Here is a 13489-nt window from a genome sequence, read left to right on the forward strand (position 1 = left end):
AAGGATGCTTCCCACGTACAAACCGTGTAATGTGATGATAAATGAAATGAAATGGGGTTTAACATCCTATTGTTTTGCTCCGACGAGGATAATGAAGATGAACATACGCCGTGTGTTATGAGGAAAATTTTGCACGGGTAGCGGCACTATGGTCTATTCTTATATCGAATTCCAACTGTCAAGGGATTTTTTATGTTCACGCCAATGTTTACACGGGACCTCGGTTTTTCGCCCCATCCGAGCGACTAGACAGCTAACCTTGTCAGGCCCTCCGCCCTGCACCAATGACAAAGCCCGCCGCCCTGCACCACTGACAAGGGGAAACCACGTCGGAAAATCCCGATGAAATTTCTCGGTCAATGAAGGGATCGAATATGCGACCCCCAAACTAGTGACCGAACGTCTAACTCACTTAGCCACCGCGGCTCCTCTGTAGTGTTGTAATTCAAGGATTAAATTGGGGATTTCTCACCCTTTCAAGAAGATAGAACACCCGATAACATCGCTTAGATAGGGTATTGGGTTGAATGCATGATTAATACACCCATTGTAATTCCAGAGTGGCATTTCATCGCTAAGATAGGGTGTTGGATTGAATGCATGATTAATACACCCATTGTAATTCCAGAGTGGCATTTCATCGCTAAGATAGGTTGTTGGATTGAATGCATGATTAATACACCCATTGTAATTCCAGAGTGGCATTTCATCGCTAAGATAGGGTGTTGGATTGAATGCATGATTTATACACCCATTGTAATTCCAGAGTGGCATTTCATCGCTAAGATAGAGTATTGGATTGAATGCATGATTAATACACCCATTGTAATTCCGGAGTGGCATTTAGAGATTAAATAAATATAAAAACACAACACAATTTATATTAAAAACAATTAATTACTGGTTTATACACATTAATATCAATAACAGTTATCAAGCGTAAACAATTTACAAATAAGCAGATCACAATAAACTATGAATAGAGGCCTTTTATCCGTACATTTGTGAATAGAGGTCCCGAGTTCACAAAGCATTCTCAGATGTAGTTAAGAATTTACTTAACTTTCAATCATTGTTTATAAAATAAAATGAGATGAAATGAAGAGGAGTTTAACGTCCTACTGTTCTGCTCCGACTGGCCTGATGAAGACAGGCATACGCCATACAGTGTGCAATGAGGGAAATTTTGCCCGGGCAGTGGCACTATGGCCTACTTTTATATGGAATTCCAACTGTCAAAGGATCTTTTACGTGCACGCTAAACTGTGGTCGAGACCTCGGTTTTTCGTCCCCTCTGAACGACTAGACAGCTGTCCTTGTCAGGCCCTCCGTCCTGCATCACTGGCAAGGGGAAACCACGCTGGAAAATCACGATGAACTTTCTCGACCAATGCAGGGATCGAACACGCAACCTTCAGGCTAGCGAGCCCCTGTTTATGGGAAATATCTTTGATCCACAAACACGAAAAATGACATAAAGTTCCTCATTGGTGTATTTGATACATTAAAACAACAAAAGTTTTATAAAGGGCTATATTTAGTTAAAATAATGTGAACAATTTTGAGTAAATTCTTAACTAATATCTGAGAATGTTTTGTGAACTCGGGAACCAGGTTCAGACAGGGCCGTAACTAGCTCAGAGCAACGAGGGGGGAGGGGCGGAAAGTGTTCTCAGGGGTGCTGTAAAATTGACGGACAATGTATATCTATGGTCGACAATGTTTCCAACGGGGGGTGGGTCGAACTCCTGTGTGTCCCCCCCCCGCCCCCCTTAGTTATTGGCCTGGGTTCAGATAGTTAAAATACGGTTTGGTTAATCATCGGACATAAAAAAAACATAGGATTAGGGAACGAAATGAAATGAAATGAAATGGGGTTTAACGTCCTACTATTCTGTTCCGAAGACGGGCATTCGCCATACATTGTGCTATGATGGAAAGTTTGCCCGGGTATCGGCTGGTGGCAAGAAGAAAGACATCAGTAGTGAAACCATTTCAACGAGTTGGATATTGTTCCGCGGATACTTTAAGTCTAATTCGAGTCTTCCGTCTTGATTGTAATATATCAAATATAGGCAATGTTTAAACTAAAATGTTATTTAAGCGAAAGTAATCTAGGTGTGATATTTACATAAAATTCTATCACTACTGGATAGTTTGATAAATTTAATAGAATACTTAAACGTACATTATGCAAGAGCTAAATCTGCCTATTGCAGATCTTTCTTTAGGCCTGAATTTTTTTCTATTTTCTAAATTATTAATTAGACATTAATTAACTTATCCAGGCCATAATCAACTCTCGATGGCATCGGATTTTTAGTTCAGCCTTATTTTGATTTAAGCTAAAAATGGAGGAGTACGATGGTCGGAACTATTGCACACGTCTTGTCAAACCTTCAAAGGCAAATATCTTCGCTTGCAATAGAGTAATTTGAATGAAATTTTCAAATTATTCATTTTACATTATCTATTTTCGAACTATTATAGCAAGAATGGCTAGCTCTTTAATATCACTAATCCTTATAGCAAGAATGACCAGCTCTTTATCTAAATCTTACATAATGTATATTTAAGGATTCTTCTTCTAATCGGATATAATAAAATGTATTAGGATTATTTAATATATCTTTAGACAGATTATGTACACTGAATACAATTCACTAATATGTGTAAAGTACAGGGAGAATACAGGCCAACAGAGCCAAACAAAAATAATCCTATCTTTATTTAGTCACTTAATGATGAAAATATTTTAAAATTTTCAAGAACTGGGCGTAAAAATTCCACGTTCTTCGTAAAAATGTTGCTCAAACATAAAGTAATGTAGAAGAAATATGTCTCATGGAAGCAAACCACCGATTTTTAATGCGTCTATATATAGCAATCCCTCTCGGCTCCCTTTCTTTGGGTTTGAATGGCCATGTTTATTGATATGTTTTTGTGTATGCAAGAAGAGGGTTTCAATTAACATTTTCTGTCTGATTTGGGAAACATTCATAGTTTAGACGCGGAGGGATTGGTAAATATTCCCGGGCCCTATTTCTCAAAATGTTAACTAAAGATATATCCAATTTTAGTAGATACTTCAATTTTGATTGACTAAGCACTATAATCAAACTAATATTATCCAATCAAATTACTGAAATTTGGATTTTACCTTAGTTAAAATTTCGTGAAACAGGCCCCTGGTTTAGTAGCGGAAGGATAATAGATTGGTTACCGTAATACGGCGGATATTTACACGTTTATTGTATCTCAAAATTTCAGAGTTTAATCTCATACAAGCTTAAGAACAAAGATATGGCCAGTTGTTGCGCCGTCTGGGGCAAAAAGCGTTCAGCCCAGCGAAACTTTGGTGAAAAGTTGGAGCCGGGTAAAGAGACAAGAAATTACATTAACTCAATGGTGGTCTGCATCCATATGTAATAAGTTACTTCGAGTTATCCTCCTTTTGGATTTTGTTTATACCGTTACCTATAATATGTGTTGAACTAATATTATTTGATCAGATTTCTAATTTCAACAGACATTAATGAACTATCTCAATACATTGTGCATTTTTTCTTGGCCACCATTGTGGAATCTGCAGGACAATTAAAAGCTGCCTGGAACTCTGCAACTTGTCTCAATGCCAAATTAATTCTAAAATAATAAAAACATTAAGGTGAGAGAGAGGTGAGAAATGGGCTTTAACGCCCACTCGACACAAACAAGGTCATTTCGGGACTAACACATGGTTCAATATTATTTCAATAATTCGATTGAGCGTAGGGGTCTTTAGCAGTGGAAGGAACCCGGAGGACCTTGAGAAAACCCGCGTGGTTGGACAGGCGACCCTACTCCTTGTCACGTACAATCGTGGAATCGAAACCACACCAGTTGACTCAGTGACAGACCTTATGATACAACGCACAAGTGCTAACCATTCGGCCATCCAATTCCCGGAACGAACTTGAGTAATTCGTTAAATAACACAAGAGATAAAGGCAACACGGTGGTCTAAATCCTACCTACAGGCGACAAAATCGTGGCATGTAAATGTAGGCTACTTTTTGATTTTTTAAAATAAATTTTATCTTTATATTAAAATACAACTAAAATACATTTTACAAATCTGATATTATGACAAATGTCTGATTTGTAAAACAAATATTGATTTTAAAATACAAATGCTAATTTTAGTGTACAAATGTCGAAATACGACAACAAATGAAGAAATAAGAATTAAGGACTGTGAATTAAGAACTAAGAATTAAGAACACTGAATAAAGAGCTGTTTGGTCTTGCATAGAATAAGGGACCAATTTGGAAATCCCAGATTCATATTTCAAATATGAGCCAATTACAGAAGTTATAATACGAACTATTGTTTGGGATTTCCTATTATGATTTTAATTTTCTACTTTAAAATTAATTTTCTATTTTAAAATTGATTTTCTAATTTTAAAGATTAATTTTCGATTTTGAATTTCTAATTTTGTAAGTGCATTTTCTATTTTAAAAATTGGTTTATAATTTTAAACTTTGAAAGTTTGAAAAACAATTTCTTTTTTCCGATGGACGTGTAAACCAGACTACAAGCACCATTCGGCAAACCTGGGCTCATTCTGTCTGTACGATATGCGTCCCTGTCTCACACTGTGATACGACTCTAGTTGTCGCTCGACAAATATTGAGAGAGAGAGAGAGAGAGAGAGAGAGAGAGAGAGAGAAATGGGGTTTAACGTCCACTCGACACAACCTAGGTCATTTCGGGACTAACACATGGTTTAATTTTATTTCAACAACTCGCTTGCGCGTAGGGGTCTTTTAGCAGTGGGAGGAAACCGGAGGACCCGGAGAAAACCCACGAGGTTGGACAGGCGACCCTCCTCTTTGTCACGTACAACCGGGGATTCGAAACCACGCCAGTCGACTCAATGACAGACTTTATGATACAGCGCGCGCACGCTAACCATTCAGCCATCCCCCCCACCGACAAATATTGTTCTCAGAAGGGTTCGTTCGAATATTTAGTTAATGTTAACCAGGTGTATCGAATGTACACGGAATCTACAAACTTGGAAATGAATTTACAAACTTGAAAATGAATTTACAAACTTGAAAATGAATTTACAAACTTGAAAATGAATTTACAAAATTGAAAATGAATTTACAAAATTGAAAATGAATTTACAAACTTGAAAACGAATTTACAAACTTGAAAACGAATTTACAAAATTGAAAATGAATTTACAAAATTGAAAATGAATTTACAAACTTGAAAATGAATTTACAAACTTGAAAATGAATTTACAAAATTGAAAATGAATTTACAAAATTGAAAATTAATTTACAAAATTGAAAATTAATTTACAAAATTGAAAATGAATTTACAAACTTGAAAATGAATTTACAAACTTGAAAATGAATTTACAAAATTGAAAATGAATTTACAAAATTGAAAATTAATTTACAAAATTGAAAATTAATTTACAAAATTCATTTTCAAGTTTGTAAATTAATTTTCAATTTTGTAAATTCATTTTCAATTTTGTAAATTCATTTTCAATTTTGTAAATTCATTTTCAATTTTGTAAATTCATTTTCAATTTTGTAAATTCATTTTCAAGTATGTAAATTAATTTTCAATTCAGTAAATTCATTTTCAATTTTGTAAATTCAGTTTCAAGTTTGTAAATTCATTTTCAATTTTGTAAATTCATTTTCAATTTTGTAAATTCATTTTCAATTTTGTAAATTCATTTTCAATTTTGTAAATTCATTTTCAATTTTGTAAATTCATTTTCAATTTTGTAAATTCATTTTCAATTTTGTAAATTCATTTTGTTAACAGAATTGAAAATTAATTATTAGTATGTCAAAGAAAATGTACTCACTTCGTATCCTCCAGCGCGTTGCCTTTCGCAGCTTCGCCATATGCAGCAGCATCATTTCTATTGAAACAGTTGGCCTGGAAATCAAACAACATATTGACAAAATATATCAGAGAGAACCCAAAGTAATTGATCTATCAGGAGGATTTAGGTGTAAAGTGAAGCACGAGACAAAGGTTATGCTGCGGAAAGAAAGACTGAAGAAAAAAAAACCGAGAAAAAGAAAACGCGAGGTCGAGGGTTTTTTCTTAAGTCTTTCTTCAACAGCAAAACCGAAATCGATGACTTTACTTGTTTATAAACCGTCTATGTTTACATATGAGAATATCCAGGTATCCCAGTAAGAAAAACCTTAGATCATGTTTTCTTATGAAAAAAAACTACCCTGGAAGAATAACATGTTACAGGTTTAAAGAAAAACTCTCAGAAGAATAACCCCAAATTTCCCTGTATATATTCAAAGCTTTTCAGATCGCAAGTTATTCCGGGCAAAGAATATACCCCAAAGATCAAAGAGATTTACCGTTATAAGATCTAAAATTACACTGATAACCCTGTTATTGTGAAATTGCGTTATGTATGTGATTTTTGCTCTAGTTCTTCCCCCATTCTTGTTGCTTGAAACTATAAACTAAACGTTTAAACATACATTATGCATATAATCCTTTAGTGGCATTTAGCAATTGGAAACATAACAAAACTGACACAGTTACATTGTGCTTGATAACGATAAGAGAATACTTATCGAAACGTTGTGCTTGTGTATAATAAACCAGTGATTGTTGTCCCATATAACTGTGTCAGTTTTGATACATTATGCAGGAGCTAAATCTGCCAATTGCAGGTCTTTCTTTCTAGGGTGATATGAAGGTTCTAGCCCTGTCTATGATATAAGTTTTATTATCTGTACCTATGATACAAAAGTTGTACTACCTGTACGTATGATATAAAAAATTTATTACCTGTGCGTATGATAAAAAGAACATCTGGTCATTGTTTTTAGTTACACCAGGTATTCTCTTCTCTTCGTGGTTTTTAGCCGTCCATTCTTTATATGCCTAGACATAATAACAAAGCGTCCATTTAATTAAATGCCTAAACACAATAACAAAGCGTCCATAAAATTAAATTGTTGTATTTATCAGCGCCAGCTACGTCACACTCTCCCGATATTGACTACAGTTTAACCAGGTTCTCCGATTTTGCTGGAGAAAACGGTAGTCCACGATTTGACCTCGGTGGCACCACGGTTTGATACGGTTTGCTACGGCGTCGCCACGACAGCTATCCACAGCCCAGCTTGGACATGGTCCAAATGGGCACAGGTTCAGGGCCTCGCGCTTCATGACGAAAAGAGAAAAAAACCCTATTAAATTTCAGATGATCGTTTAACGCATCGATCTATCGGCGCGATGACCTTGCGCGCCATTATGTGTCATGTCCGCGCCTATAAGGCCATTCGGAACTGAATAGATCCCTATTTCATCAGGTATTATGTAATTGATTCTTGTATTGCAGACAGTTTAATTGTGTGTTACGCATACGTGCCATTCAAAAGAACATGCCGTCGGTGAAGTGTCAAAAGGGTGTATCTCGGGGAAATTAGTCAAATACACTTTTTTACATTTTTAAAATCTCTCAGTTAATATACACATTTCTGTGTAAGCTGTGTATTTCTACGCCAATTAGAACTGTTCTGGGTATCATGTGTCCAAATGTTGTATCTTGATTTGTGGAAATTTTGAAATGCAAAAGGTTCTATTTCTTAATCTTTAGAAATTCTTAGATACACCCTTTTGACGCTTCACCGACGATGCGTGCCCTTCAAAAGAATATGCGTGCCATTCAAAAGGATTTAAAATAATCTTTTAGTAGCGGTAGGGGCCCCGCGATTCTAGTTCGAAAATTTCTCATTGAACTAACCAGATCAGTAGAGCATATTGAAAGATAAATAGAACAGATTGTAGAATCTCCGTCTAACTAAAGCCAAGTTCACACTGTCTAGGTATTTGACCCCGGTCAATAACCCGGAACCAACCGTCGGTAGCCGGGACAAGACCGCCGTGAACGCGGGGTGAATAGCAGGTCGCTACGGTGGTTTTAAAGGAAAATATTGGTGTCAGTCATTATCACATATGTGATAGAACTAATTAAACACGTTCCAAGTATAATTTTAACACAGAGATCATTGCTACGATAGCGGAGTAATACAGGTTTCCTGAATCGGAAGTGACGAACACCAAAGGAAAACACGAGTCATCTCTCTATATAACTGACTGATAGAATAAAACAAAAACAAGTAAAGATACAGACTTCGGTTTTTTCTATGGAACATCGCAAGGGCATTTGATATTGACCCATTATAGCACGATTACAAAAACAAGTCAGTTATGCTTACATGATAGGCTACTTTTATTCCGCTACTTTCAGCTATGAATTCTGGAGACAATCTGGCGGAATCCAGTGGAACCTGAAATGATATTACATGTCAATATGAATAATTGTCGTCTTTAAGAAACGCTAAGCAGAAGACGACTACCGTTTAAGATCGGTCACATCAACTCTGTGAACTGCAACAGAGCAGTATTACATGCTGGATGTCACAGCGCTATACAAGAAGATGGGGTTATATGTCTCACTTATATGCTCCGACTGGGCTTATGAAGGTGAGCATACGTCATACAGTGAGCTATGAGGGAAATTTTGCCCGGGTAGCGGCACTATGGCCTACTCTTAGATCGAATTCCAACTGCCAAGGGATCTTTACGTGTACGTCAATGAATTAACGGGACATCGGATTTTCTTCCAATCCGAACGACTAGACAGCTGTCCTTGTCAGTTCCACGTCGAACTTTCTCGGCCAATGCAGGGATAGAACACCCGACCTCCAGGCTAGCGAGCCAGCGTCTTACCCCCCGTGGCTCCCCATTACCCGTTCTTATAGGTTTATAGCTTATTATATTGTGTGCAATGAAACAGTTGAATAATACCTATATTGTTCCTAAATTGTTAGTTTTAAACCTTTATTTAATGATTTTATTGGTCACATAGAATGATTCTACGAACCAATCAAAAACATATTACATACCAGTTATTGTTCGCCACAATACAACAGATTGTTCGTTCAATTGTACGAATATTTACAAGAAATTTAGGATCAAAGAAGTGACAGGCAAACAAAACAATGTCGGCGAGCTTAGTTCCAATAAAAAGCGAGTTACTTCCCTTCGTCCATTCGCTTTCTATATTTATAGAATTTTTGATTGGTCGGTAAAAAATAGCCCACCTATCAAGGGCGGATAATTTGACTATGTGTCTCCCCCGTGAATTGACCAAGGAGTAGAACGGAACGGAACGATACCACTGCGGATGTGATGTTTAATGGGTAGCTGTTGTCCTGCGCCATACTCGACAATTTGTTTTTTAATTTTGTTTTAGATAACCCCGTTTCGTAATTAAAAATCTCGATAAACATTCCCAATCAAAGCAGGAATCGAACATGGAACCGCAAGGTTAGCGAGAAAACGTTTTACTCGGGGTCTTTAGCAGTGTTGGGGGGCGGGGGGGAACAGGGGCCCCGGAGAAACCCTCGAGGTCACATTCAAACCCGGAATCGAAACCACGCCACTTGACTTGATGACAGACGTTATAAGTTCACGTGCACTTACCGTAAATGAGATATCACCAAAAAGTCTAAAAGGCCCCTGAGTGGCTGTACTATAAGAATCAATAACACATTGTTTAACGGTAGTATAACGTCGTGTGGTTTCATTCGTCCACCAAGCTCCAAACCATGTTCCATTTAGGTTATATTGCTGGCCTACAACAATTACAAATGTTAAGTTAATTCAGAATAATATTAATATTATCCACAGCCGTCGACATTGCAAACTCGACTTATTTGTCAATTTAAATCAACATTGATGTTGTGGTCTTACCGGCAAAAGATGGGCTTCTGATATCCAATATATAAGACACAATGAAAATTTTAAAATTGACACACGAATCGCGTGCCTGGATGCTTTCGAGTACCATTTGTAATAATGCTATTCGATGAACAAGGCCAAACATTGCCATTTAATATGGACCGTTCGCGTATTTCAACGAATATAACTGATTTGAAACTAGAGTAAAAACAGAAACGATTGAATGTAAATCAGTTTATTCGTATTACATTCTTACATGCGTTGCAACCCACTTGGGTCCATTTCTAGGTGCCAAAGAATAGCGAGTGAGCTCCTTGAATGGACTTCATAATAGAAATGAGGTTTAACGTCCACTCGACAAAAATTAGGTCATTTCGGAACTAACATCTGGTTCAAATATATTTCAATAATTCTCTTGCGCGTAGGGGTCTTTAGCAGGGGGAGGAAACTGGAGGACCCGGAGAAAACCAACGAGGTTGGACTGGTGATCATACCCCTTGTCACGTACAGCCAGGGAATCTGTTCTAAAGAAAGGTGTGTCTTAAGAACAGTTTTAAAATTATGTACGGCTTTAGATGATCCATTATTTTCTGCTAGGCATCAGGGTCCTGTTTCTTGAAATTTTAACTAAAGATAAAATCCAAATTCTAGTAGATACTTCAATTTTGATTGGTTAAGCACTAAAATCAATCTAATATTATCCAATCAAATTACTAAAATTTGGATTTTTTCTTAGTTAAAATTTCGTGAAACAGGCCCCAGAATTATAAGTGAATTACAAGCGTGATTGTTACTGAAAAACCTTAGTAGCATGCTGATCCATTTTTAGCTGGCGATCAAGTCAAACGTCAGTATCGTTACAAGAACGTGGCAGCTATAGCTGGTGGTGGTATCGCAGACAGAAACAGATATACGTGCCCTTTTTTACAACGGGAGCCACAGTGGCTAAGTGAGTAAGGCACTGGCTCGCTAGCCTGGAGGTCGATGGTTCGCGCCCGGTGTTGGCCGAGAAAGTACATCGGGATTTTCCGGAATGGTTTGCCCTTGACACGGAAAGCTGTCTAATGGTTCGGATGGGACGAAAAACCGAGGTCCTGTGTACACATTGGCGTGCACGTAAAAGACCGATTAGCAGTTGGAATTCGATATAAGAGTAGGCCGCTGTCCGAGCAAAATTTCCCTCATAGGAAACTGCATGGCGTATGCTCGTCTCCATTAGCCCAGTCGGAGCAGGGCAGTAGAACGTTAAACCCCAATTCATTTCATTTCCCTTTTACAGCCATAGCTGGATAATGTGGCCTACAGATGCGTGTAAAAGACTATGTTATCCAGGCTATTTGATATTGTAATAATAAACTTACCCAATTCGTCTATAGCGTGTACCAGCTGATGTGAGATTAATGGGCCTATGGAACCAAAATTAACATAATGAGGTAAAGTATGGTCGTATATAGGAAACTGTAACAATCCTGCAGGTACTATTAATTCACTCCAGGGATTGTAATACTCCGCAGCAATATCATAAGTTTTATAGTTCCACCGACTTTTATCGGTATCATGACTTAATCGCATATTCCAGTCGTGTTTAAAGAATGTGTTGAAGTTGAGGATATTGGTAAAATAATCGCCTGAGACGATAGTAAGCTGGAAGAAAAAATGGTGAAATGATATTGCCTTTAGGTAGAAATTGAATAAAACACACATTTTCGTTTCGTTATAGTTTCTATTTCTAGGGGCTAGAGCACTAACCAGATGATGACATGTTGTCCGACATTCTGATTAAGATACAAATCTATATTTCGTTTCGTTTTATTTTTATACTTTCGATGACCTACACTACATGAACATATCTGACCGGTTGGAGTGGAGGGTCACGTCAGAGTTCGTGCAAGCGGCTTTTGACCCTATGACGTCAGATTGTTGTTTCTAGTGGGTTAATTCGCTTCCGCGTAGGGGTCTTTAGCCATGGGAGGGAACCGGAGGACCCGGAGAAAACCCACAAGGCTGGACAGGCGATTCTACTCCTTGCAACGTACAAGCGGGTAAATCGAAACCACACGAGTTGACATAATGACATGCCTTATGATATAGCGCGCACGCGCTATCAATTCGGCCATCCAAACCTCCTCAATCACAAGTTGAGAAACGTGTCTAAAATAAATGCAAATGAATTTGAAATACTTCGCGACTGGCAAAATCACTTTCCGTCACTTGCTATCAAAGCTATACGACTTTGCTACTACTGCCTTTTTAATTAGATATTCATACAGGATATTCAACCCTCAAGGTGATTTTCAGCACGTATTCGTGCATATAATCTTTTATCCCCAACATTGATATCAGGTGAAAAAACTTTCTGCATGTCCTATTTATAGCTTTACCTGAGATGGGATATCAAGTTGCTTTGAAATTTGTTGTTTATCATTAAAATTTAACATAACAAATCTCAGATTTCAATACCATGGTTAAAGGTTGATTTTCAATATCTTTTATAACTTACCGGATCGTAAATCATGTCTAATTTATTAGTGTCCATAATATTATCCGGGTACCCCAGTTTATATAAAGAAGTTTGTAACTGTAAATAAAATATAGATAAAGTACGTGCTTATACAATAATAAACTGATATAATAATATTTACTTAGTCTGGGAGATAAAAGTGGAAGGTACGTATACAGTTAAACTTTTAATAATAAGATACATCAAACAATGACAACAACCACAAGTACCATATCACACGTTAACACGTACAGTATAATCCGTCTACTTAACCAAAGCTGAGTGTAATAAATGTGTCAAAATCCTGTAAGCACATATCAAATTTTGTCAATTTTATTCTTGATATGTTTTTAATGTTTTTATACCCAATACTTGTTATGGTTTTATTTTTGGACCAGGTTGGACTAGGAACTGGTCGCTAAATGAAATGAAATGGGGTTTAACGTCCTACTGTTCTGCTCCTAAACTGGGTTAATGAAGACTGGCATACGCCATACAGTGTGCTATGAGGGAAATTTTGCCCGGGCAGTGGCACTATCGCCTACTCTTATGTCGAATTCCAACTGCCAAGGGATCTTTTACGTACATTCCAATGTATACACGGGACCTCGGTTTTTCGTCTCATCCGAAGGACTAGACAGCTGTCCTTGTCAGGCCCTGCGTCCTGCATCACTGACAAGGAGGAACCACGCCGGAAAATCTGGATGCACTTTCTCGGCCAATGCAGGGATCGAACACCCGACCTCCAGGCTAGCGAGCTAGCGTCTTACCCACTTAGCCACGCGATCCCCGAACTGGTCGCTAACCGCTACTCATAAGAGATAAGAGAAATGGGGTTTAACATCCACTCGACGCAAACTAGGTCATTTCGGGACTAACATATGGTTTAATTTTTATTTCAGTGGGAGGAAACCGGAGGACCCGGAGAAAACCCACGAGGTTGGACAGGCGACCCTACTCCTTGTCACGTACAACCGGGGATTCGAAATCACGCCAGTTAACTCAATGACAGGCCTTATGATACAGCACGCACGTGCTAACCATTCGGCCATCTACCCCACCCCCTCCCGCTACTCATCTTTTTGTTCTTGGGGTGACACTCTTCAAAAAGGCCTAGGGCTCCGTCAGTCCAAGTCCCATCGACACGAAGACATTGTCATTCTTCTTCTTTGCACAATTCTGAG

At 37.8% G+C, this 13489-nt stretch overlaps 1 protein-coding gene across 1 annotated transcript in view; it reads right to left on the reverse strand.

Moving 5' to 3' along the window:
- Nucleotides 1-877: 877 nt before the first annotated feature.
- LOC126827167 (endothelin-converting enzyme 1) overlaps nucleotides 878-13489 on the reverse strand; it is a 31157-nt gene continuing 18545 nt past the window's right edge. Inside the window, exons 8-14 of the mRNA XM_050556401.2 lie at nucleotides 12306-12383; nucleotides 11167-11449; nucleotides 9548-9699; nucleotides 8278-8349; nucleotides 6842-6937; nucleotides 5883-5956; nucleotides 878-3645 (exon numbers count right to left, since the gene is read on the reverse strand). Coding sequence (XP_050412358.1) covers nucleotides 3546-3645; nucleotides 5883-5956; nucleotides 6842-6937; nucleotides 8278-8349; nucleotides 9548-9699; nucleotides 11167-11449; nucleotides 12306-12383 — 855 coding nt within the window. The 3' untranslated portion in view covers nucleotides 878-3545. The remainder of the gene's footprint in view (nucleotides 3646-5882; nucleotides 5957-6841; nucleotides 6938-8277; nucleotides 8350-9547; nucleotides 9700-11166; nucleotides 11450-12305; nucleotides 12384-13489) is intronic.

Source organism: Patella vulgata, chromosome 7, assembly GCF_932274485.2.
Source record: "Patella vulgata chromosome 7, xgPatVulg1.2, whole genome shotgun sequence".
NCBI classification, from domain to species: domain Eukaryota; kingdom Metazoa; phylum Mollusca; class Gastropoda; family Patellidae; genus Patella; species Patella vulgata.